This window comes from Ilyonectria robusta (genome assembly GCF_021365365.1).
Source record: "Ilyonectria robusta strain PMI_751 chromosome Unknown BGZ61scaffold_16, whole genome shotgun sequence".
Classification (NCBI taxonomy): Eukaryota; Fungi; Ascomycota; class Sordariomycetes; order Hypocreales; family Nectriaceae; genus Ilyonectria; species Ilyonectria robusta.
The window spans coordinates 958306-982064 of record NW_025764450.1 but is presented as its reverse complement, the minus strand read 5'-3'; the positions used below and the strand labels follow the sequence as shown (position 1 = coordinate 982064).

Below are 23759 nucleotides of genomic sequence, written 5' to 3'. Positions count from 1 at the left end.
AACAAGTAATACCATGGATGTCGTTCTTGGTCAAACTCCCATTCAGTCATCGCGTTGCTTAACGTAACCATCCTGATCTCTGCTAGGACCTGAACCTCCAAACATTCTACTTAGCCATACTACCGTGCATAGAGTACACGTTATCATCAACTCGACATTATTAGTTCGTTACGATAAGTCTGTTCGCTCTCTCACTTGAATCCACATGTCCGAAATTGCGAACAGGCCAAGCACGTTTCGAGTAACCCATGGACGCATCGGGTTCAGGAGTGACAGTTCGAAATTGCGCATCAGCTAGAATTTCATCGTGAGTCAGCATCAAGTCTGGCATAAACGACACAACGGCATGCGACGTACCTCGAATACCAGCTTCCCAATCTCAAGCTGTGCAACTGGCTTCCCTAAGCACTGGAACTTGCCATGGCCAAAAACCAAATCATTGGTTCGAGTCATTTCCGCCAGCTTATCAGGATCCGACTCAAACCACCGCTCTGGGCGGAACATCTTGGCGTCCTGGCCATACGTTTCCTTGCTATGGTGCATCGCCCATGATGAGTGTCCGATGCAAGTCCCGCCTGGCAGGAAGACGTCCTCCCCGTTGACGTTGACAGTGTCCCCCCCAGGCGGAACATCACGCGAGAAGATGTTTGCAACAGGCGGCCAGATTCGGAGTGACTCGCGGATTACGGCCCGCATGTACGGGAGTCGTTTTGTCTGTTCCATGGTGATGAGGCCATCTGCCGCGCTCGGAGCCTTGCCGTCACGCACGGCATCGTCGACTTCGCGCTGCAACTTGAAGTATACGCGAGGATTTGCCATGATTTGGAGGAGAGTGCCACGGATGGCACCGGCTGTGGTGTCAGAGCCTGCAATGATCTGCTCGAGCGCCTCGGAGCGCAGTTCGTCGCCCGTCAGCCCATGGCGGATGAACGAAGCCAGCATGTCGGATCGCTTGTCAACGGGGTTTGCCGTACGCTCGTCAACAAAGCGGAAGCAAGTAGCCATCATTTTGCCAAAGCCGTTGTTGTCATTTGGCGATGGGGCAATGAACCTGCCGATGAGAGGAGCCTGGGCCACCCAGCTCATGCCCAGAGCCAGGGCAAACGAGGCGGCCACGAGGCCTTCTTCGCTTGATTTGACGTAGTCATCGACGTCCCGGTCGCTGGGAAGCATTCCAAAAGGCTTACCCAGGCCAACAGTACTGATGACATCAAGGGTGAAGTACTGGACCTTTTTGGCCAGATCCATGGGCAGGATCTGGTCATCAGATGAGATGTACTTGGATCGGATAAGATTGATGAATTCTTGGAGTCGCTTATCAACGGACGCCTCGAGGTCGAGGTTTTCTCTGCCCGAGTACTTTGACGAGATATTAGCCGTGTGCTTGCAAAGCCTTGACACGCATGGGAATCAAACGTACTCCTGGAGCCATCTGCTTCCTCCTCTGCTCGTGCTTTACGTTATCCGTCTGGGTGAAGACATTGTCCCGCCGATATTCCACGCGGCAGGCGTGATAGTACCAATCAGAGCGTTTATATCCGGGTTTATTGTTGACGTGAGCCCAGATTGTAGGTGAAGAAGTGACGAGAAGATTGGGGGCGACGCGAGCAATAGGTCCTAGATGACGTGTTAGTTTGAGTGTGGTAGCATGCAGCAATACAGTTTAGGCGAGTTTGCGACAGAGGTTAAAGAATTGAGGTTATAACACCGTATTTGTCACTGATATCTGCGTACCACTCGTGGCAATTGTGCAGCATTGCCTTGCTGTGCGGCAAGTCGGTCAAACCAGTCCATCGCGGGCCTCTAAATTGTCTTAGTCTGGCGTATACAACAAGCTTATTGATGAAGTAGACAACGACAAGGAAGCCAAGCAGTGGCACGAACCACTGCTCCGCTCGGGCCGCCAGAATCCCCATGGCACATGAAAATGCCCAAAAAAAGCAAAGTAAGTGAGGCCTCAATGTAGGTGAGATTCCGGTTTGATGTGGAAGCTACTCACTTTATACCCCGCAGTTTTACCCTTTCCGGGGCGAGACACATTACATAATCGTATCTCTGTCCAATCACATCAGGAATGAAGGTAATATGTCCAGTTGTAGCGAGCTGGAGATAACATCATGCCGGTCATAGCGGGTCGCGGTTCCATTGTCTTTTCAGTGCTTAATTAAGAACGTGTTGGAGAGAGACCCTGTACAAGGAAACCTTCAGTAGATTGATATCTGGTCTTTAGTCATGATGACGAGACCAAAAGGCCCCTCATCCGGCTGATCCGGATGACCCGGATCGATCATGACAATCATCATCAATTTGAACAATAATACAACGATTGAATTGACCGTATCGGATCCATCAGAACGATATTATGGGCGAGTCAGGCACGTATTATCAAGAATCCTTTGCGAGTGGACCTACATTAGCGGCCGGGAAGGCAATAATTAGACACCAGAAATCGGCCCACTATCGGAGTTAATAATTACGGAGTGAAACCAGTTGAGATAAACGGCGTGGAACCACTTTGCTGATTAACAAAGAGTCCCTATCAGGCTTAGCACGCTCCGGCTTGATTGGTGTAATTACGAGATAATGAAAAGACAAGCGTTCATGGCGAGACGGTTTTCATTGCGCCATGTGTCACGTCCGTGTTCGTCTGTGTTCGTCTTCCACCCCGGAACTCCACTTGGTTCCGTCGACGGCGATCACCTCAGACACTAAGACTCACGGGCCGCAACACCAAGAGGCCGGCGGGTGTATGTAACATGTCGAGCCCCAAGAGCGGTTCGAGTAATGCAAGGTCGCGCACGCGATCTCCGGCTGAGCAGTTGGACACGCCGGATGAGCCGGTCGAGCCGGGTGTTCATCCCACGAATACGCAGATCCCTTATGTATGGTTGCCCATCCGGTCCGGTGCCGTATCAAATCAGCCTATTGACTTTAGCCTCTCCAGAACGAAGCAGACGATGACGCCGACTCTGCCATTGGCGACAACGACAGGTGAGTTGCCTCCATCATGCCCAGATTATTTCGCTCAACCCAGGTCTCAGCATCGCCTCGTCCTCGGCCTCTCTCTCCGAGAGCATTCTAGACTATCGCAAAATCCACGGGAGGACTTTCCAGAGCTCTCAGACAACCGAGTACTGGGGCCCCAACGACGACAAGCAGAACAACGGCTTGGATATCGCGCACCACTTCATCACACGGCTCAAGGGCGACCGACTCTTCGAGGCCCCGATCAAAGGCGCCCCGTCCAAGGTCCTAGACGTGGGCACCGGCACCGGCATCTGGGCCATTGATATGGCAGACGCGTATCCTTCCGCCGAGGTCATTGGCACAGATCTTAGCCCAATCCAGCCGGGTTGGGTGCCCCCGAACTGCAAATTCTACATCGATGATGCGCAGCTGGACTGGACCTTTCCCCCGGCATCCTTCGACTTTGTGCACATCCGCGCCCTTTACGGCAGTATCGGCGACTGGACCGAGCTATACCGCCAGGCCTACAAAGCCCTGGTGCCCGGAGGCTGGCTCGAGGACTTTGAGATGAACATCACTCTGCACAGCGACACGCCCGAGATCAGGGACGACCCGGAGCACATCTTCAAGCAGTGGGCCAACGTCTTCTTCGAGGCAATGGACCGCATCGGCAAGACGGGGCGCATCGGCATGGATGGAAACATGCGCAAGCACATGGATGAGGTTGGCTTTGTGGACATCGTCGAGAAGACCTATCAAGTGCCATGCGGCGGATGGAGTAGCGATCCCAAGATGAAGGAGATTGGCATCTTCAACTTTACATTCCTCGACGAGAGCCTGGAAGGATTCGCCTTGTTTCTACTGAAGGAAGTGATGGGGTGGGAGTATACTGAGATTCAGGTCCTGGTGGCCAGGATGCGCAAGGCCATTCGGAACGCCAAGTCCCGGCCGTATTACCTTGTGTGAGTAACTCGCCTTTCCTTCTTTCTCGTTACCATCTTGCCATGGGATACTTTCCAGTACGTCGCTAACATACTGTAGGACAAATGTGTATGCAAAGAAACCGGGTGCACCAAAGGCACCGTCAGAACAGGATGTATAAACCTTCACATCAATACTGTAGAATGGTCCGAATACAAGGGGAATAATATAGCTTACTTGCCGTACACTTACCATCTAATAATTGGTACTCGGTTCTGGTGATGCATGCTTACAACATCAATATACAGTCTCAGAGGCAAAGCTGCAAGTAACTGGAAACAATTTGATATTGGCACTAGTGGCATTAGAAATAGGTCTAATAGGATAAACATAAATTTCCTTCTTTAGGAGAGAAATATGATGGATTCTTGGCGGTTGGTAATAAAAAAATGTGCCACTTTTTGGTAGACTCCACGGAGCTAGTCAGATATGTTGCGTCGATAGCCGAAGATACCGAAGATATTTGGTAAACAAGCTATTGACGGACCAGCAAGAGTAATCACACTACGGCACAAGCCTAAGTGCCCTGTGTTTTACTAAACGATTAACGAGGCATCTGCTCTATGCCTTACGAGCGTGGAATAAATCTCTTGCGTAAATTAATTGTTGTAGGGTAGCAAGCACGGACCATGATGTTCGCGATTTGGTGCACGGGCTCGGATAATCTAAGCGCCGACAAGAACATTGACATCATCCCACCTGCTACCAAAAAACCGAGGCCATTCTACCCATCTCAGGGAAAGCCATTGTATTCCAGCCATGGCGAGCACACAGCTAGGACTGAAGATTGCTTTTTATACGTATCCCTGTCTTCTATTTCTCACGTTATTCGGGGTTCAATCCTACCAGTTCTACCGCAGTCGCCGTAGAAATGCGCGTCACGACGCGTCAAATGACGAGCCACCGCAGAACGCCGGCAGCGTGCGGAAGATTTATGCGAGGCTGATATGGTCATTCCAACTTGTTCTTTCTACCTTGTTGGTCGTTAGTATTGTTATTGCCGTACGCGAGGCCGTCGCTCGCCAACATGAGGTGGTCGGCACAATCGAATTCACCTTCAGCGCGTATCTGGTACGTCCCTTTTCGCTTTCAACACTGAACAGATCTATCCACTTACATGAGATGTAGGCGGCTTACGTTGGAGTCTTGCTCTACTTCCTCGCTGGTTTACTACCTGACCCGGAAGGACCGTGGTCTCCGAATGTCGCCCATTGCTGCGCGTGGGTCATTGGCGCACTCGTTGAAGCCGTCATAACAGCCGTCCTTTCTTCTGTTAAACCCTCCCTGCAGGTGTCTAACGGATTCGTTGACGCCCTCAACATTCTTGGCCTGTCCAGAATCGCGGTATTCGCACTCATGACAGTTACACTCGTCCTGAGAGAGTACAAACTGAGACCCACCAAGCTCAAGCCAGCCCCGGAAGAACGACAATCACTTCTGGAGAGCGGGAATGGCTCATCAAGTAACTACGGTAGCGTCAAGGCTCACCCGCCAGTGAATCGAGTTGCGAGGACCCAGGTTTCGGGTACGGGTTGGCTTGACTACTTGGCTGGATTTCGAGTTCTGGTTCCCTACCTATGGTATGAGCACGCGAACTAGGATTGACCCTCTCAAAGCTAACTTTCATCAGGCCCAAAGACTCCCGTCTCTACCAGATTATTGTCGTTGTTTGTTTGATCATCATGGTGTTCCAACGCAGCGTGAACGTCCTGGCTCCCATGCAGCTTGGAGAACTTGTTGATGCCCTCGGCAAGGGACGTCTACCATACAAGGAGACCATTCTTTATGTTGTTTACCGCGCCCTTCAGGGTAATCAAGGAATCCTTGGCGCCGCGAGGGCTGTCCTATGGATCCCGGTTTCTCAATCACTCTTCCGGAGACTGTCCACTGCGGCATTCGAGCATGTGCTGGGGCTCTCCCTGGAATTCCACCTGAACAAGAAGATCGGCGAGGTGACAAGTGCGCTGAGTCGAGGCTCGTCAATCAACACGTTTCTGGAGAGCTTTTGCTTCCAAGTGTTCCCCATGGTATTCGACATCTTTGTTGCAGGAGTCGTCTTGTTCATCAACTTCGACCCTTTTTACACCATCATCGTATTCTTCATCATGTGGTCTTACATCTTCCTTACCATCTACGTGGCCAAATACCGTGGTAACCTAAGAAGGGACATGACGATCAAGACCCGCGAGATGGAGGCCATAAAGACAGATGCCCTCCTCGCATACGAGACGGTGCAGCACAATTGCGCAATCCCCCGCGAAGCCGAACGATTCAAGGACCACGTCACTGTTCTTCAAAATGCGGAGCGCCTGGTTCAGTGGTCACTCAACGGTCTCAATCTCACACAGAGCTCGATATTTACTCTTGGAACCGCCCTCCTGGTCGCTGTTTCTGCCTACAAGATTTCCATTGGCGAGCAAACGGTTGGCGAATTTGTCACTCTAATCAACTACTTTACCCAGCTTCAGGGTCCTCTCAATTTCTTTGGAACTTACTACACCATGCTTCAAAACAACCTTATAGAAGCTGAACGAATACTTGACCTAGTAAGGCCTTACTGGCTCCCCTTGTGGAGTATCCATTTCCACGAATGCTGACCAAGCCTAGTTTCAAGAGACGTCTGGAGTAGTAGAAAAGCCGGATGCTGTCGGGTTATCCTCGCCACGAGGAGAAGTCACCTTCAATGATGTCAATTTCTCCTACCAAAGCAACATAGGCAAGCCCGTTATCAACGGCATCAGCTTTACTGTTGCACCGGGCACGAAGACGGCAATCGTAGGCGAGTCCGGCAGTGGCAAATCGACGTGCCTGAAACTTCTCTTCCGTTTCTACGATGTCTCTGGCGGTTCCATCACCATCGATGGTCAAGATCTCAAAGACTTGAAGCTGGACAGCGTCCGCAGCAACATTGGCGTGGTGCCACAGGATACAGTGCTGTTCAACGATACTATCATGTACAACCTGCTCTACGCCAAACCTCAGGCTTCCGAGACCGACGTCGTTGAGGCATGCAAGGCGGCCAACATTCACGATCACATCCTTGGTTTCCCAGATGGCTATCAAACTAGGGTTGGAGAACGGGGTCTCAAGTTGTCAGGAGGTGAACGCCAGCGCGTACGTTGCCCTGTGTTGCCCCTCCCTAATCTACCTTGCCTGCGAGTCGACTGACCAAGATGATGTAGATTGCTATCGCGCGGGCGATTCTCAAAGACGCTCGTATTTTACTCTTGGATGAGGCTACTTCATCTCTAGATTCCCACACCGAGAGACAAATTCAGGATGCTCTTGAGAATGTCACAGCCGGGCGAACAACAATTACCATCGCGTGAGTAAAGAATATTCCCGGAATATTATTATTTCTTTTCTGCTAGGCATTTGCTCACCGGCTTAATTTATGACAGACATCGCCTTTCCACCATCACGACGTCTGACCAGATTGTTGTTCTTCACAAGGGTAAGGTAGTGGAGCGTGGCACGCATGGTGAGCTACTATCGCTTAAGGGGCGGTATCATGCCATGTGGGAAAAACAGACAAATACAGAGAGGAAAGAAAAGGAGAGAATGGAGATAGAGGGTGAGTCGTCGGAAACAGGGTCCCACGAGTAAGGAGACCGTGTGTCTTTTACCTGTGTGTCTCTTACCGCAACAACCTAGCAAAGCTACTAGGTGCAGAGACTGTAACTACATCCCTGTAACATCGATTTTTCGGCGAACCACAATGACATCCTTGCGGTTAACTCGATTATCTCGCGGCTAGATAAAAGGGTGCCCTGCTGTAACTTGCATCTCTAATCCACGCTTAGTCCTTTCTTTAACAAAATTATGTCTGTGCTAAATAACCTCATAACATCCCCCACCGTAGAGTCATACTCTATCTCTCTTGTACTTCCCGCGGCAGCAGTCCTCGTATATAAGTCCCCGTGGGCAGCTACTATATTTTAACATTAGGAAACTATGTCAAGTCAGCTGTCATGCCCGACCCCTATAGCCAGTTTTGCACGGATGATACCTGGGTTTTAGAGGGATACTGAGACCCGCAGCGTAGACAGCCAACCATGCATATGTTCGATTTCGGGTGAGGCATTCCCGTGTTGTGTGATTTTGAGACTCTGAAATATAACCAAGGCACTTCTCAGAAAATAGGCATTGTAGGAGCCCTAGAAGATGCTGCGTCAGTACTCACTTATCATCCAATGCACGGCTCTTCTTACATCAATGCTACCTGTCGAAAAGCATCCTGAAAGTTTGTCTCCAACGTCTTGCCTACCGCAACCTCGGCTTTGATTCGAGATTCGTCCGCACTCCGCGCAGCAATCACCTCGTCCGTCATTCTCCCCTTCCGAGACTGGTGAGCTTTCGTTTTGATATGGCAAAACGCTAGCGTTGTACGTATGCATCCCATCTTGAATACTCGATCTCATGCGCAATGTTCCAGGCAGCGAGTTATTCAATGGCAACACCAACGAGATTGTGACTGATCTTAAAAGAGAATCAAAAAGCGACAATTTGTCTACACGCTAATGTGACCTTCATAAAATGGGTAATTAGATATAGCATTTGACAATGGGCACATGTGCTTTCAACTTGCTTGCTTATTATCCCACCGAAAGCGTCTCGGGATGGCGAAATATTAAATTCACCAACTAACTAGTTACACAATTATGGAGTAAGGTTGATGCGATGTACGCAATTAATTACTCCGCCTAAAAAAAGACGGACCAACAATGATAAATCAAGACACCCTAGCGCTGCATCAAGACATAAGTCAACCAATCAGCTGGTGTACATGTGGACATGGCGGAAACCAACCCGGCTTACGGGACATTGAGGGACGGCCCTTCGTTCTAGTTTGTCGAGGTATTACGGTACAACAGGATGCCGTTTCAGTCAACTCGGTCTGCCGTCGGTATACCTTTACCACTATTATTAGATTAGCCTAGAGTGTGCGTAGTGAAGCATCCTAGCGTTTCTAAGTAGTCGTCATCTCCGGGGTTATTGAAACTCCAAGGTACAGAGGCGGGAAGGGAGTACAAGTGAAAGAACAATAATAAAAATGCATTCGTAAGCTTCAACATCGAATACCTAGGCGTGAGGTGGGGATAAAAAAAATACAAAACTTGCGTATTCTTAACATTTGAAACTCTCGCACGCCGTCATCCTCACTGGACAACTTCATGCTGCTTGTTTCATTGCCACCATGAACTCACGCGAACCGACCACCTCGCAACACTGCTCGGAAACTGGGCCCTGGCCCCCAGAGCGTATGCAGATGCTGAGATTAAATGATGGCAATGAAATACCATCCTATGGGTCCGTACAAGATCGTGGGGGTTTACGTTGACAAGTCGATCCCGAACAAAAAGAGGGAAGGATTAGTCACTATACGCTAGGCAAATAGTTACAGTCGGTAGATCCGTCGTCGTAGCCTATATCTACCTCTTAGCTCGTTTCTCGTAGTTATAGCCTATTGTCGCGGTCCATTATTACAGACCCCTGGCCACTCCGCTTCCACACTTTTTACTGTACCTTCTGCCTGAATGCTGACCAACCATGCCCCTGTCGTGCCTGCATCACCTGCTCGGCTTATCAATTCCTTGGTGATAGTCTCCTGGTTGGCTGGTCGCTTGGCTGTTTGTGTGCCTGTGTCCTGATGGTCTACAGAGTAGTTTGCCCACCACAACGCGTTTAGGAGTGAATTATATGTAATAGATCTATTTCTTTGCGATTTGCTTGCTACTTGTAATCATCATAATATCCTAAATCGTCCCAGTTAGGTAAATCCCACATACTTCCTTGATCAGGGCTTGACCAATCGTATTCAAGTACCTCTCAGTGTTTAGAACACAAAAAGGCAACATTAGCCTGTTAGCTTCAATTATTACCACCCCATACAGTCCCCATTGTTCCACATTGCTCTTCAGTGGATGAGGTTTGCTGGACGTGCTCCCGGAGCCTGTAGGAGACACGTCGTGGAGTGGCAGCACCTGCCACTCAGTCCAACTGATAACGCCAGCGTAAGCATTGCAGCGACACCGCATGCCAGATGGGCTGCGTTGGAAGAAAAAGGGCGACTTCATTTCCTTGGTAAGGCCTGGGCCAAGCCAAAAAACCTCCTGGATCTGGAAGCAGCGGATGGGGTTTTCTTCGCACCCAAACTCAAAGAAAGGGTCGGGACCGATCTGACCAGGGTCAAAAGGAATTTCACTGTATGCAACCATGCCCGGATTATGACGCAAGGTTGGCTCAAAGGTCTGGATATAGTCTAGGACGACTCTCGGCGGCACATCGCTGGGAATGGGTAGTGTGATAGCTGTGCGGTTCTGTGACCGCATCGCTAGTTTGGTACCCTGGTAATTTGTAATCAGCTAAGAGCATTGGATAAGCCAACTTGATCCAAGTTGTACAGGGGCGTATGGAGTACCAACATACCAGCTTGTGTTGGAGGTGGCGCTTTATTGTTGCTTTTCTTTGCGGGATTTAACTCGGTGGCTGACAGCCCGTGGCGGTAGGGCTTTAGGCCAGTTTACCCGGCTCTTTCAGCAGAGTAAAACGGACAATAAGAAACTAAACAGCGATTGTATCGAGGTACGACTACAGAGGCGTTGATCTAGCTTGTTTGTCCCACAAGCTGCTTACGAAGGATGCAGCCGGAGTGTAAGGAATGTGTCATCATACGAGTCATCTGCACGCTGCGGGTCGAATATCATTATTTGTGGGGGCTTCATCTCTTAGCAGCCATGTGACTGCGTCTGGGGGATCCCTGCAACCACGTTTTGCGGTCAACTGTATGGAGTATATTTGCCAACTAGCTAAAGTATTACGGTACTCATTACACACCATATATCCGTCTCTTGATTTTATAAAATAGGTGAATCTAGTCTTGGTCATTATTGCAGCACTACTCAACTTAGATCTTGCAATGGGTTCTCCCTTGGTCCGAAGCAACCAACTACTGAAGTGTCAGTAGCCTGTTGTTCGTTTTATAGCCAGACGTACGGGAGTCTGACCGCGCATATTGCCATCCGCATAAATACGGCTGGGGCATGTTGATTTTTCCCTTTTCTTGTCCTCGAATAGTAGGATATTTTACTGTAAATACTCGATAAATTGAGAAAGCCTAGCGCGAGCCGGCGCACCTGTTGCCTGGCCCTATAGGGTGGGAGTTCGGTCGGGCCCACGGTTAAGCCTGATGCAGTTGCCAAGACAGTAGGAAATGCGGGGTTAGGCTTTTTCAATTCATCGAGTCTCTAAGGTAGCTTGATATCTCTCGGTTGATCCATCCGGTGCCATGGAGTTGATATAGTGAGATCAAGACAGGATTGCAGTGTTGAGATGACGGAGGCCACACCAATTGCGAAACTAATCGCTCCCATGTTTAGGATCGCAGGTTAAGGTCGTGTTCTACACATACGGCACATATTAAGCAGCGTCAGCGCTTTGTTTCCGTTAGAAGCGTCATTATCACAATCTATTCGACTATTCACCTTGTGGCAATAAATGTGGAATGTTCATGGTTGAGTCATTCGGCTACCCAGGAGCAACTAGCCCATTTTCTCTATCTTGAATATTCTTTGGATCTTACTCCTTCCAGCTACGTGACACCGATCGTTAGCACCACCAAGACCAGCCGATGCACCTATGCACCACAGACTAGGAAGCTGACAATGTTATGATCTCTACTCCACCATTCCTTTTGCTGTCATAGTCACTTCGTGACGAACTCTTTCGTGGGTAGCGAGTTTGGTCTCGTCAGCTCAGGCGGCGAGGCCAGCTCCGGAAGTAGAATTGATCTAGTCCAAAAACGGTGGTTTTGTTATCTGATCCAAAAATTGTGATACATACTGGGGTGAAGAGGGCCAGCGGTTGCGTAGCCAATGAGTTTGCACAATGACTACACCACCTTGTGAGACGAGGCAGACTCGATTTGTTGGCATTGGTTCGCAATCGCTAGACCTGCACAGGTCTTGGCGAGAACTCCACCAAGGTTGGGCCTAGAACGCCAATATGCAAGGGTATCGGCAGGCAGTAGTGCAGTGGGGTGGCATCGATTAAACCGTGGGTTGTACAATGGGGTGATTTGTTCGCGATGTCCAATGGATCTCGATAGATCCATGCCAAGATTGAATCCCGTCGCGACTGTTGTTCTTGCAAAGTGTGCTACAGTCGAGAGGCTCTCTCTCACAACCTTGGCACGGATGCAATATCGCAAAGCCTCGCCAAATAGTCAAACTGCACTAATATTGGTTGCCTCGTGGCGTAGATGTTATGTCTCGCTATCTTCAGCTCCTGCAAGCCCCGCGGACAATCATTCGCTCTGCACAGCCCGTATTTTCAAGGCTGTCTTTCGTACCCGATGCCCATTCATAGGCAGACTGCCGAGCCCGAGTACCTAATGATAGTTCCAGAGCTGTCGCGCCCTCGTGGGCTTTACCAGGATTCCCCAGCTCACTCTACCTCTCTGCCTCAACTATGGACTCCTCACGACGGATATCGTATGCGATAGTCCTCGCATTTACGATACCCACATTTGCCCATTTTCTAGATCCTATTTTGACCTCGGCTGTGATTGAAGCTAGACAGGCTGTCGAGACTCCGACTCCAACTCCGACACACCCACGACAGTATCCCAGGGACGAAGCAGACAATCTATCCACGTACACAGTCACATACGCCCCAAACTCGACGTGCGGCTATCTGTCGGGATCTGTTCAAATTCCCATCACTTGTGAAAACAAAGGCATCTGCCTGTGGGAGTTGGAGTACTTCCGGTTCATTGCCTGCGAGATCGACAAAGACACTGGGCTCGCGCGTACAAAATGCCTGCAGAGGGACGAGGCTCTCGACCCTGTTCTCTGAGATGATGTTTGCGTAAGCAACACGTACAACCTTTTTTGGTGAGTGTCGCTCCACAGTGTAACCCATCCTTCGGTGTCATTCAAGTTTTAACCCGACTGTTCCAGCACGAACGAAACCGAACCATATTGCCGTACCTATGCCTATCCGAAAGGCGTTCGAGACTATCGATGCGCTGCCACTCCAGCTACGAGAGTATCCAGCGTAGACTTTACATATAACGGCGAACAGTATCCGGATTTCACCGTATCCACGTTCGTTGACGTCGATGGCACCACCCGGGAACCTTCCGAAAGCCTCTCAATAGCAACGACGACAAAGGACGCGGGATCAGTAGTGACGAGCTCGTCCACCAGGAAACCAAAAGATGATGGCAAAAACTCTACGAATGTTGGTGCCATCGCTGGAGGTACGATTGGAGGTTTCTTTGTGGGCGTATTTGCCTTGGGCATGGTGTATTGGTTTCGATTTCGGCGACCTCGTAGTCCAGACAACATGGACACTCCCGCTTCACCTCCTCGGCAGCCCTTTGAGCATGAGTCTTCAAAGGACCAGGCACCACAGGTGGTCCGGGAGAGGAGCCCAATTTCTCCCGATCTCTCGCCCGCGCGAACAAGCATGTCATACGTTGCTATCAGGCCAATCACGGCTCCATTACCTCCGTCTTCGCCAGACCAGCCTGAAGTTGTATACGAACTGGGAGGTCGTTACACTTAGCAACGCCATCCACTGGCCAGAAATCGCGGCTCCTCGTTAAAGAAATACTTTGAGCGCTCAATCGATCAAATAAACATGACACGAAATAAAATCATCTTATTGGATATGGTGGTCTTCCTCTTTCTATAGTCGGGCATAGTGAAGTCTTTAAACAGCTGTTTGTGTTTGCATGCAAGACTTAGACATGCGCGAATTTATTAGATATACGGAGCTTCCTAAGCCAAGTGCAAACGCAGCTGATTTATGTGATTCGCTTCAGTGTGCATTCACGTCCATGTATCCACTCGCCGCAGCATACCGAACTATAGCGAAAAACCCACGTGTTCGCACAAGAAATAGCACAAAGATAAGGGCAATGGGAAGTAAGATGGCAATGGCCGCCCTAAAAAGCCAGGGACTGGAAAGTACGCGTCCGATCAGCATCCCGAGCAGAATCCAGATGGCGATTCCTATCATTTCCTTATCCGAATAGTCCCCTCCGCGTACGCCCTTGAGGTAGCCACCACCCTCATAGTTCATCATTGCGATACACAAGACGAGTGCGGTGAAAATGAACAGCGCATCTATGGCAAGAACGCTGGAGGTCAGAAGCCCGAAGGGGTTATCGGTGGCCGCGGCTACAATGATCGAGATGATGTTGAGAAATATCGAGACAATGATGAAAGAAACCATGGCAATTCTCAATTTATCTGCCGTAGAGTGTTTGATTGGCTTGTCAATGGTTTCCCGACAACCTTCCAAGATGTTGGCAGCCCAACTCATGACCAATTACCCGAATTTTCGTCCCAGTCGTGGGCATCAATCTCGGACAATACGTATCTCCATAACTTCAAGCTTGTGCCCTGGGCGGAAACGGTATACCAGAGGCGCATCTACAAAAATCGAGCAGACATTGTGTGAGTGGGCATATGATGAGTCTAGTCAGTCGCGAAGATACATAAGAGCGATAACGAGTTGGCCTACGCGAATGCGGTAGAAGGATGACGTTGCAATCGAATGCTGCAGATAGTTGTGGAATGGCAAACCGCGGATCTATTAACATGCAATCAACGTCATCCAGGCCGAAGTTGAAACGACCAAATTGTGACAAATCTTTGTCACTGAGTCAGTCCCATCCACAATTCGTACCACCACATTCCCGACGTACCAGCTGGCTTTGGATAGTACGGAGCTAGGAGGGTTGCGTGTAGCCAACAAATAGTGTATAGCGGTTAAGACAAAATTATTGGGGAAGGAAGCATTTACTCTGTGACACAGTTCTGACTTCTCCCACCGTCTTATTAGATCACATCCGCGGGCGGGTCATAGAATCGTGACGATGAGCGACTGATTGTTCACAAGGAGCAGCAAGCAGTTGTATTCCAAATGGAAAATGCATGCAGTTAGGCGGCGCCAAGCCGTTTGATAGTGTGATGAACAGAGTGACATCTCCCCAACACCCCCTCAACATGTTTGTCCCGAGCTCTCCAGGTAATTGCAGGCAAACTGCAGCTATTCATTGGCCTTTAGGCGAGCACTGGGCCTTGGCGTTTCCACGCAAGGCTGCTTATTGGGCGTATTGGTGACACTGTCGCACAGTCCCGGAGACAAAGAAAGCATCATCTCCACCCGGGAACTTCTCCAGGTGAAAGGTACCAAACTATCAGCGAGGAGTCCAGCTTCTGCTGAGGTATCTTCTAGCTGGAGCATGTACCTGCTCACTCGCTTTGTTTGGCGTCGTCGTCACCTGCCTCACAGAAATACATCTCTGAGTGCGCAACGCAAGGACCATGGAAATGAGTCGGTTTAAAAGGCTCGTATGGTCCCGTGAATCTCAGCAAAGACACCACTTCCAACTCATCTTTTCATTCCACAAATCCTTGATGCCTGACATTTTTTCCACTCTTGCAGCCATGGGAAACCCCGATCATGCGTCTGACTGTGCGTCTTCCCAGAGCGCTTCGGCTCAGAGTTCTCCCGAAGACAATACGAAACCGAGCTTTACGCTCTCCTCCACGACGTCTCCTCGGCTCTCAGAGACCACGCAGGCAAAGATGTCTTCGCCATCGGTGGGAAAATCGACGTCTCTCCTGGCTCGTCCAGTGAAGGCACTGCCGAGGCTTCTGTCGTCGTCCGATGGGACTCAGGCGAGTTGAGTCAGAGCCGGAACGTCCGACTGCCCGTCAGCGACGACACCGTCTCGCAAGGTGCCTTTGCGCGGCTTCTGGCCGACTGTGAACCAGCCACGTTCGGAATCAACAAGACGGAAGTCCTCGATGAGACATACCGAAAGGCAAGCAAGATGGATACCGACAAGTTTAGCACCGACTTCCACCCCCATGAGCATGGCATTATGGACACGATTGTGCAGGCTCTCGCCCACGGCGATCACACCTCCAAGCCTAGCAATCTTGGAGTTCGAGCCGAGTTGTACAAGCTCAACGTAAGTGATCAACCATCTTTCGATAACTCTAACGTGATACATAGGTCTATTCCGGACCGTCGGGAAAGTTCAAGCCCCATGTTGATACACCACGTTCGACCGAGCAGATGGGCTCCCTCGTAGTCTGTCTTCCGCACCCACATCAAGGTAAGCCTCTAGACCATCGCCTAGGACCACGTATCAATCATGTCTTATTTGACTGACACTATCAGGTGGCCAACTGGCAGTCCGGCACGCCGGCCGCGAGATTGTTTTCGACTGGGCAGAGGCGAATCCCCCCTCGATCCAGTGGGCTGCGTTCTTCTCTGACTGCGAGCATGAAGTTCTCGAAGTGACACAAGGCCACCGACTGACATTGACCTACAACCTATTCTGGACCTCATACGGACCGGCATTGATGGCAAATTGCCTTGGTGCTTTGGAGCAGGAATCGTTCCACTTCTTCAAGTCCCTCAAAGCACTCCTCGATTGTCCCACATTTCTGCGTCGAGGTAACTCACCGCTCAACTATTTCAACTCACTATAGGAGTTTACTAACTGGGGTAGGCGGCAAGTTGGGCTTCACGTGCACCCATGCATACCCTCACACTTCCGACTCATCGATTCGCAACTTGCATCACACGCTAAAGGGCCTTGACATGATGGTGTATCAAGCCCTTCACCAACTAGTTGGCAATGCTAGGGTGGTCACCGTTCTGGATGACGAAGAATACCAGGACCAAATGCGTGATCGCAATTACTCTCCCGAAGATGATGCAAGCCGGGGGTCTAGCGTCACGGGAAGTCGTGAACTACTCTCGAATTCTCTCGGTCCAGTATATCTTTGGGATGACTTCGACATTGAAGGAGGCCCAGAAGATCCTGCAACAATCGGATCTGGGTATAGAGATAGAGACCCGATATATTCTCGTCGAGGGGTCACATGGCTGAACCATATCCCACTTTCACGGACTCACAAGGAACTTGCTGTGGCATTCATCACGGTACGCGAACACGGTTTCTTATGTATGAGGATATCGAACTAACATCGTTTGCAGTATGGAAATTCACCCGGTCTCGATGCTTATTACTCTTCGGCAGTCATCATTGCAGAGGTAGGAGTCATGCCCTTGGCTGAATCCACCCCAGCTTAGTCTTAACTATGGCATAAGTGGAGACAAGTGGGAGTTTTTGGTCGTGTCGTTGAGATCTTGATGTCCTCACACCTAGTGTTCAATAAGACACTATATTTACCTTGAGGCAATGGACATAATACCAGTTCAATCTTTGTCCGGAAATGAAAGGTGAATGCAATGAGTCAGCCTCGATAGATTTCCAGAATAATTTATGGATGTGTTGGGTCCATATGCCAAGTAGGTTACACATCATAGGGCACGCCCACCATGGCCACCAGCCTCGAAGCTTTCGGTGCCGCGAGCGCCGTGCTTCAAGTCATCTACTTCTACTGCAGCGTCGCCTCTCTGTCCTGCTACAGTTACGACTGGAAACCCACTGTCGAAAATGTGGCGGCACTAACCCAACCGACCATTGGAATGTCGACCTCGAGACCTAGATCTCACGCCGAGATTGCTACGTATCATCGCGTATATGTATGAAAACCATGCCGCGAAAGTCCAGACATGTGTTATCCCAAAAATTGATCTTTGTTACAATCGGTAAAAGCAATGCCACAACCAATCTCAGTCAAACCGTCCTCATGTTGTGCGTCAGAGTTCACCTGGTGGCATCTAGCTGTGGGAAGATGTTAGTTTCCTTGGCCCGGCAACTTCGGAATCTGTTTGACGCTACGATTCATTATCCCCTGACTTGAAATGTGCAGATCGTATCCAACAACGGATTAGTATACAAGCCGGACTCACAGATAGTTCTACCCCGCGCGTCCTTCTCTCCACAGAGATATCAAATACGCCATCTTCTTGCTTTCTCTTCGATTCGTTGGACAAGCTGGCATCATGCCGATACGGCCGTCCACCCTAATCCCCGACGATGATTGCTAGATCCATTTCCAACACGACTGGCCGCTAGAGAATACATCGACATCATACAGGCTGCTTCACCGGAATATAGAGCTGGGGTGTGCATGGTAGGCTTTTGCTCTGGCGTTTCTAGACGTGCCCGGCCTTTGGTAAGTTCCTATTGCCGTGCTTTGAGTCCACCACAGATCCAGCTACGGGGTTTCAAGTCCAGATTTACTTCAATGCAGTGGGTTTTATTCCAATGGAAGATCGTGTCCAGTCTGAGAGCCACTCGTCAACGACGTCATCGCGTGACACCAGATGCCAGATATTGCTCTTGGCCGTGGTATAGTTCAGGCTTCCTTCGACGCATACTCGATCCTCGTGGCTGGAGCTTACCAAACTGACTCCCAGACACAGATATGTTTTACTACCCGAATGAGTAGACGGCTAGAAGTATGTTCCTTTCGGAATCAATTAGTGTGCCACGGAATCGGCAAACACCAACGGCTCCCTCGGCCTGAAATAGTTTCCTTTTCTACTTTCTAGCCTAGTGAAACTGTAAATATGCTCGCTTCAGGCCTGGCGTAGTTCCAGGCGCTCTATCTCGGTAAATGAGCTTCGGAAGCTCTCCGTGCACTCCTGAGTAAGTCTCAGGCCACTGAAGCTCCCCCCGCATTCCTAATAAGATGTATGGGATCAGTCTTAGCTTAGCCGTGTTGATATGGAACGGGATCAGTGTAAAACTTGATCCCTCGGAAATCACGGCTACACGGATGATGAAACCTCTGGGCGCTAACAGAAGCTGTGCACCTGTCCGAGCACAATCTTAGCCGTGTTAGTACGGAACAAGGTGATCGTCCATGGCCTATCCTGAAGACAAGGTTGTACTCATAATGATGCTAGTGCGTGTCAAGACAAGCTGTGTAATTGTTCAGTCGACACTATTCTCCACCGTGTATGTCATATTAACCGACTGACGAGTCAGGCAAACCAATGTCACGCCTTCGACTCTTCTTTATATAACTGTTGAGAATATCCCCTATTTCTTGCTCTTGGTCCAGGTCATAGCAATCGCTAACCGAGACGACAGACCTCTCGCTTTTTTTGGTCTTTCGCCACCCCATCAGACTTTCACCATGGCCGAGCTTGAGTCCATTCGCACCCAGAATCAGTCTGACCTCGAAAAGGATCAAACCGATGCACTAAGGGAGACCTTGACCACCGGAAGCGTCACCATCAGTGCAGAACTGTTCGAGAAGCTATATCTTTCTCCGCAAAACAAAACAAAGGGCGAGCTAAGACAGACATTTGGCAATCCCACCTGGGGAGAGTGGGGAACAATATAGGATCCCCCGCATACAAGATCATCTTATCACGGATAGGTACTGCGTATTCCTGTAGTTAGGATGTGTTTCTATATATAAAATTGGCGTAAGATACAACAGAGAGCGCTAACTACCCTTTTCTAATTACCAATGTCATTTTTGAAGAAGAAGTAACCCATCGATCTAGTTTCGAAATTCCCAAGATAATCAACCATGTCCATGTATTGTGCTAACTGACTTTCCACATCTAGGATGAACAAACACCCAAAAACAATTCAGGCTGGGACGTGATATTTAAGTCAAGTAAGATGTAGTAGTGTTGAAACTAACGCGTGTAGAAGCCACAAGCTATGCATAACCAGACAAGCCTCTGCCACCAAGCTTCCTCACACGGCCATTTTACAAGTTTCTCTTGAAGAAGGCAGTAAGTCTAGCAAAGGGAATGAGCTCCACACGGTCGTAGAGATCGACGTGGCCGGCACCCGGGATCCAGATCAGCTCCTTGGGCTCGGCAGCACGCGTGTAGGCATCCTGGCTGAACTCGCGCGAGTGAGCTTGGTCGCCTGAGATGAAGAGCATGGGACGGGGCGAGATGGTGTCGATATCGTTGAAGGGGTAGAAGTTGAGGAACTTGACTTGGCTCGTTCGCGTCGGGTGAGTCGTGGTGTTGGGCAGAGCACCGGGGGGCGTAAACTCGCCGCGGGTGGTGCGGTAGTAGTCGTAGAACTCTTGTTGAATAGGATCCGTAGCGTCCTCGCGCCTGTCTACAGTGCCGCCGATCAACTCGGGCTCTGCGCCGTCGGTCTCGTTCCAGCGCTGCTCGACGGCCGCGTCAATGAGCTCCTTGCGCTGGGCGAGCGTCTGTGATCGTTGGAGGCCGCTGCGGGTGACGGTGCCCATGTCATACATGCTCGCAGTGGCAATGGCCTTGATACGAGAGTCGATCTTTGCGGCGCTGATGAGGAACGAGCCGCTGCCACAGATGCCAACACCGCCGATGCGCTCACGGTCGACATAGCCGCGGGTGCCGAGGTAGTCGACGGCGGCGCTGAATGCCTCCGCGTAGTATTCGGCTGAGACAGCGTTACGGGGCTCACCATCACTGCCGCCCCAGTGAGGGAGGTCGATGGAGAGGGTAACGAAGCCTTGCTCGGCGAGCTTAGTAGCGTAGAGGTTGGCGCTCTGCTCCTTGACGGCGCCCATCGGGTGGCCGACGATAATGGCGGGCGTCTCCTCGCTACGGCTCAAGTTGCGCGGGTAGAAGAGATTGCCCGTGACGTTGGTGCGGTACTGGGTTGGGAACATGACGGGCTGGACCTGGACACTCTCGCTGCGGTAGAAGTTGTCGGCTCCGAACGACATGTTTTGGGCTGTAGCGGCCATGGCGTTGATGAGTGTCATGACGCCGAGGGTAACGCCTCGACTTCCAAACATGTTGATGGTGGTGTGTTGTGCTGTGCTGTGCTGTGCTGTGCTGTTGGTGTTGGTATTGGCTGGACACAGAGATGTCTGGACACACAAATGGCTTCGACTTGTAAGAGCTAGTGTTGTGAACCTGACGGGATGTCGCTGTACCAGGCGGCATGTCGGCCGTCTTATAGCTACTGCGATCCTACTTGTCTACGTCATGCTACCCTGTGATATAGAGGACATGCTCTGTAGCACCGAGGCCGCGCGTCGATCAATACCCTCAGACAGGAAGTTTATATCATGCCAAGACGTGCGATGATGGACGGTTGGATCGAAGTTGGCTCGTTCCATGTTCAGGGTCAAGGAACGAGCCGCAAGAATACAACAAGGGCTCCCAGTCCGGACATACCGGCGCCAGACTAAGGTTAATTTGAGCCCGATCGAATCATGGATCCCTAGCGATTGGCTCAAATAGAGCCGAAATAGCTCCACACAGCGTGGCAGTGTCATGCAAGCTGCTGACAGCTAATCATTTCAACTCGTGGCTCGCCAACCTTGGCAAAGTGTATTAGACATTCGCCTGCCTTTTAGTGTCGGGTCAAAGTGCAAGTGTCTCATAGTGAATCACTTAGTCCGCAGACGGCTAAGGACATGCCAACTTGGACTTGTCAGCGAGGCCCCACGTTGGCTCTCATTCATCCAAGTTTCCAGTCGCCGCGGTGTTGTTCAAGGATAGGGAAGAGTTTTCGCGGGACGAAATGATAATCCCCAATGGCGAATGATGAACTTCCTAACTTGGCCAGTTGCCGAAGCCGGACCTGATGCCCTTTCGAGGTCTCGGATGAAATGGAGTCCGGACGAGGGGGTTGAAAATGCGACTCACTGCTTAAGGACTATTGCTTCCTAAAGTCCGTATACTAGGAGCTAAAATTGGATCGAATGCTGAGGTGAAGTTTAAGTACGAGACTGAGCAATACCAAGGAGTTTTCTTTTGATTGACAATATCCCTAGAATTGCTGCACTAGCTATTCATCCTTAGTCAACCTCGACGAGGGTCCGATCTTGAATAGCTTGGGCTAGCTGGCTGCACCTGCAGGGGACGATAGCTGAGTCAACACTACTCGCTACATCTATCGAATTGTTACGTTCTCCCAACATCATAAAGTTGCCCTCGGAGCCGTAAGTTCCAAATGCAGGAGCTGTCTCGCGATCGCAATAGTGGGCTCTAACGAGGGAGGGAACAGTACCCGGTCAATCAGGGCGTCATGATGGAAGGTAAACCCGAGACCTTGCAAGTATATACCGGGGTTGACTGAGAACAGGTAGTTGTTCGTGATATTCGGCAATCCTCTGGAAAGGAACGGCTGGCTGTAGGTAAATTCAAATTCCTTGAAGGCTACAAAACACATTAGAAGTAGCTAGTATAGCCCTGACAGCCACCGAAGACGGGTGGATAGAACTTTTGTTGCATGAATGCGACACTGGCATCCAGTAATGCCGGACACCATGGTGCGGATGTAGGCTGCGTAATCGCTTGATGTGTTGATTCTAGGGTAACTGAACAGTATACCTTCATCCGCATTAGTCCCAATGAGGCCTCCCGCGCAGTCAAAATTCCCGCTGAAGAGCATCCGAGTGTTTTCTTGGGGAATGGAGACGCCATCAACGGCCCGGTGGAAAGCACCTCGGTACAGCTGGCTTGTGATGACGTCTGGATTAATTAAGCTTGAACGGGAACAGGGATCGTGATCAGATCCAGAGTTTGGCACTAATGCAGCCTGCTGACATTGGCAAAGTGGATACAATACCACTTTAAGGAACTATGCAGATCTCTTTGAGAGACAAGCTGTTACGATGAGCAGTGCAGAGCCGCTCGGCAGGGTCCCCCGTGTTCGATGGCTTGCCGATCGGCTGAGCGGAGAGCGGGACTACGCATCATCGTCTATAATGGTCACCGGTTAAGTCCGTTCAGATTGGCCATGTCACTCAGGGATGCTGAATATAAATGCCAAGGGCTTCGTGGTGATAGCCTTTGAGTCCTTCCTCCCTAGATGGCCGGGTAGATGTAAGAGGCAGCCCACGCATGATAGATCAGGGTATCAGTAATTGATTGGGGTCCGCGTCGTATCAAGTCCGATTCGTATTGAGGCCGCTCCGCATCATGTCCGCTCCATATCATGTCCGCACTGCATAATCTCCGCTCCCTATAATTTCACTTCAAAGAACAAAGTCACATGGGTTCGTGGTTAAGCTTATCTCTAGTTCTCAAGCCAGGCAATGGTATTTCCGGGCTCATGAGCCGGGGCGTTCAGCGTTGTAGAACCTTCGCTCTAGAAAGACGTAAATTTCATTACACACCACTTCGTGAATATTTGCTGATGCGTTCTTCTACCTACGTAACGTACATCATCCGACTTTATGCGCACACATTTTTTCAGGTTTCTCTTAGTCGTGAAGCAGAATCTGCTCCGAACTACATCCATCTCACCAATACCAACAACAGGCGCCATGGCTAAGATCAATAACGTGCTCGCACAAGCTCCCGAGCCTGAAACGGAGCTTATTAGCCGCCACTGCGTACTTTCTAATACGGCTGGTGTTCGCCTTTCCCCCTCGCCCTGGGTGCTATGTCTCTCGGTTCGGCCTGGCCAGATTTCATGGGCTTCGTGGAGGAAGAAAAGTCCTTTCAACTTGTTGATGCTTATGCAGATGCTGGTGGGAACTTCATCGATACGGCCGACAATTACCAGGACGAGCGATCTGATGAGTACGTTGGGAAGTGGATGGCCGCCGAGGAAATTCTAATCTTGTTCATCGCGACCAAGTTCACTAGCCAGTATCGCAAATGGGAGTTAGGCCCAGCAAGACAGCGAACTATTGTGGCAACACAAAAAGTCTTTGCACTTTTCTGTACGAGATTCGCTTCAAAGTCCACAGTTTTAGGCGGTGTGCTTGATGAGAAAATAGACAAAAATCGGCGAATTCCTACTGCATTACTTTGATCCATCTGTTGATATTGAGTAAAGCTAAAAGCAAACAAAAAGGCGAGTTCCCACAGGATCAATTCAATTTTACCGTAAAGCCATTACCACGACAACTGCCCTCACCCGCCACGATTCCCATACA

The 23759-nt window shown here is 50.2% G+C and overlaps 10 protein-coding genes across 10 annotated transcripts; 6 read left to right on the top strand and 4 right to left on the bottom strand.

Annotated features, from left to right (window-relative positions):
* Positions 1 to 14: 14 nt before the first annotated feature.
* Positions 15 to 1916, bottom strand: BGZ61DRAFT_550700 (cytochrome P450; the record flags this gene model as incomplete). The annotated part of the gene is made up of 4 exons (XM_046255476.1): positions 15 to 294; positions 358 to 1359; positions 1421 to 1617; positions 1709 to 1916. The coding sequence occupies 4 exons, from the start codon at positions 1914 to 1916 to the stop codon at positions 169 to 171; spliced, it is 1533 nt and encodes a 510-aa protein (XP_046101689.1). The 3' UTR covers positions 15 to 168.
* A 688-nt stretch (positions 1917 to 2604) lies between these two features.
* Positions 2605 to 4527, top strand: BGZ61DRAFT_456259 (putative SAM dependent methyltransferase). The gene is made up of 4 exons (XM_046246489.1): positions 2605 to 2882; positions 2945 to 2991; positions 3042 to 3929; positions 4009 to 4527. Exons 1-4 carry the CDS (start codon positions 2757 to 2759, stop codon positions 4067 to 4069), a joined length of 1122 nt encoding a protein of 373 aa, XP_046101688.1. The 5' UTR covers positions 2605 to 2756; the 3' UTR covers positions 4070 to 4527.
* Positions 4528 to 4671: 144 nt separating this feature from the next.
* On the top strand, positions 4672 to 7784 carry BGZ61DRAFT_456256 (uncharacterized protein). Its single transcript, XM_046246488.1, has 6 exons — positions 4672 to 5019; positions 5077 to 5528; positions 5579 to 6494; positions 6556 to 7062; positions 7131 to 7273; positions 7350 to 7784. Exons 1-6 carry the CDS (start codon positions 4708 to 4710, stop codon positions 7552 to 7554), a joined length of 2535 nt encoding a protein of 844 aa, XP_046101687.1. The 5' UTR covers positions 4672 to 4707; the 3' UTR covers positions 7555 to 7784.
* A 1855-nt stretch (positions 7785 to 9639) lies between these two features.
* Positions 9640 to 10614, bottom strand: BGZ61DRAFT_456255 (uncharacterized protein). Its single transcript, XM_046246487.1, has 2 exons — positions 10378 to 10614; positions 9640 to 10295 (listed from the first exon to the last, which is right to left on the bottom strand). Exon 2 carries the CDS (start codon positions 10278 to 10280, stop codon positions 9705 to 9707), a length of 576 nt encoding a protein of 191 aa, XP_046101686.1. The 5' UTR covers positions 10281 to 10295; positions 10378 to 10614; the 3' UTR covers positions 9640 to 9704.
* A 1803-nt stretch (positions 10615 to 12417) lies between these two features.
* Positions 12418 to 12804, top strand: BGZ61DRAFT_535177 (uncharacterized protein; the record flags this gene model as incomplete). The annotated part of the gene is made up of 1 exon (XM_046254244.1): positions 12418 to 12804. One exon carries the CDS (start codon positions 12418 to 12420, stop codon positions 12802 to 12804), a length of 387 nt encoding a protein of 128 aa, XP_046101685.1.
* Positions 12805 to 12808: 4 nt separating this feature from the next.
* Positions 12809 to 13518, top strand: BGZ61DRAFT_480788 (uncharacterized protein; the record flags this gene model as incomplete). The annotated part of the gene is made up of 2 exons (XM_046249240.1): positions 12809 to 12816; positions 12909 to 13518. The coding sequence occupies 2 exons, from the start codon at positions 12809 to 12811 to the stop codon at positions 13516 to 13518; spliced, it is 618 nt and encodes a 205-aa protein (XP_046101684.1).
* Positions 13519 to 13773: 255 nt separating this feature from the next.
* Positions 13774 to 14280, bottom strand: BGZ61DRAFT_480787 (uncharacterized protein; the record flags this gene model as incomplete). Its single annotated transcript, XM_046249239.1, has 1 exon — positions 13774 to 14280. One exon carries the CDS (start codon positions 14278 to 14280, stop codon positions 13774 to 13776), a length of 507 nt encoding a protein of 168 aa, XP_046101683.1.
* Positions 14281 to 15490: 1210 nt separating this feature from the next.
* On the top strand, positions 15491 to 17073 carry BGZ61DRAFT_357816 (uncharacterized protein; the record flags this gene model as incomplete). The annotated part of the gene is made up of 5 exons (XM_046240911.1): positions 15491 to 15940; positions 15985 to 16087; positions 16153 to 16431; positions 16487 to 16923; positions 16978 to 17073. Coding segments are annotated over 5 exons (1365 nt in total), but the record flags the coding sequence as incomplete, so codon positions are not given.
* A 2549-nt stretch (positions 17074 to 19622) lies between these two features.
* On the bottom strand, positions 19623 to 20657 carry BGZ61DRAFT_535174 (Alpha/Beta hydrolase protein; the record flags this gene model as incomplete). Its single annotated transcript, XM_046254243.1, has 1 exon — positions 19623 to 20657. One exon carries the CDS (start codon positions 20655 to 20657, stop codon positions 19623 to 19625), a length of 1035 nt encoding a protein of 344 aa, XP_046101681.1.
* Positions 20658 to 23260: 2603 nt separating this feature from the next.
* BGZ61DRAFT_480784 (uncharacterized protein) lies at positions 23261 to 23635 on the top strand (the record flags this gene model as incomplete). Its single annotated transcript, XM_046249238.1, has 1 exon — positions 23261 to 23635. One exon carries the CDS (start codon positions 23261 to 23263, stop codon positions 23633 to 23635), a length of 375 nt encoding a protein of 124 aa, XP_046101680.1.
* Positions 23636 to 23759: the final 124 nt, after the last annotated feature.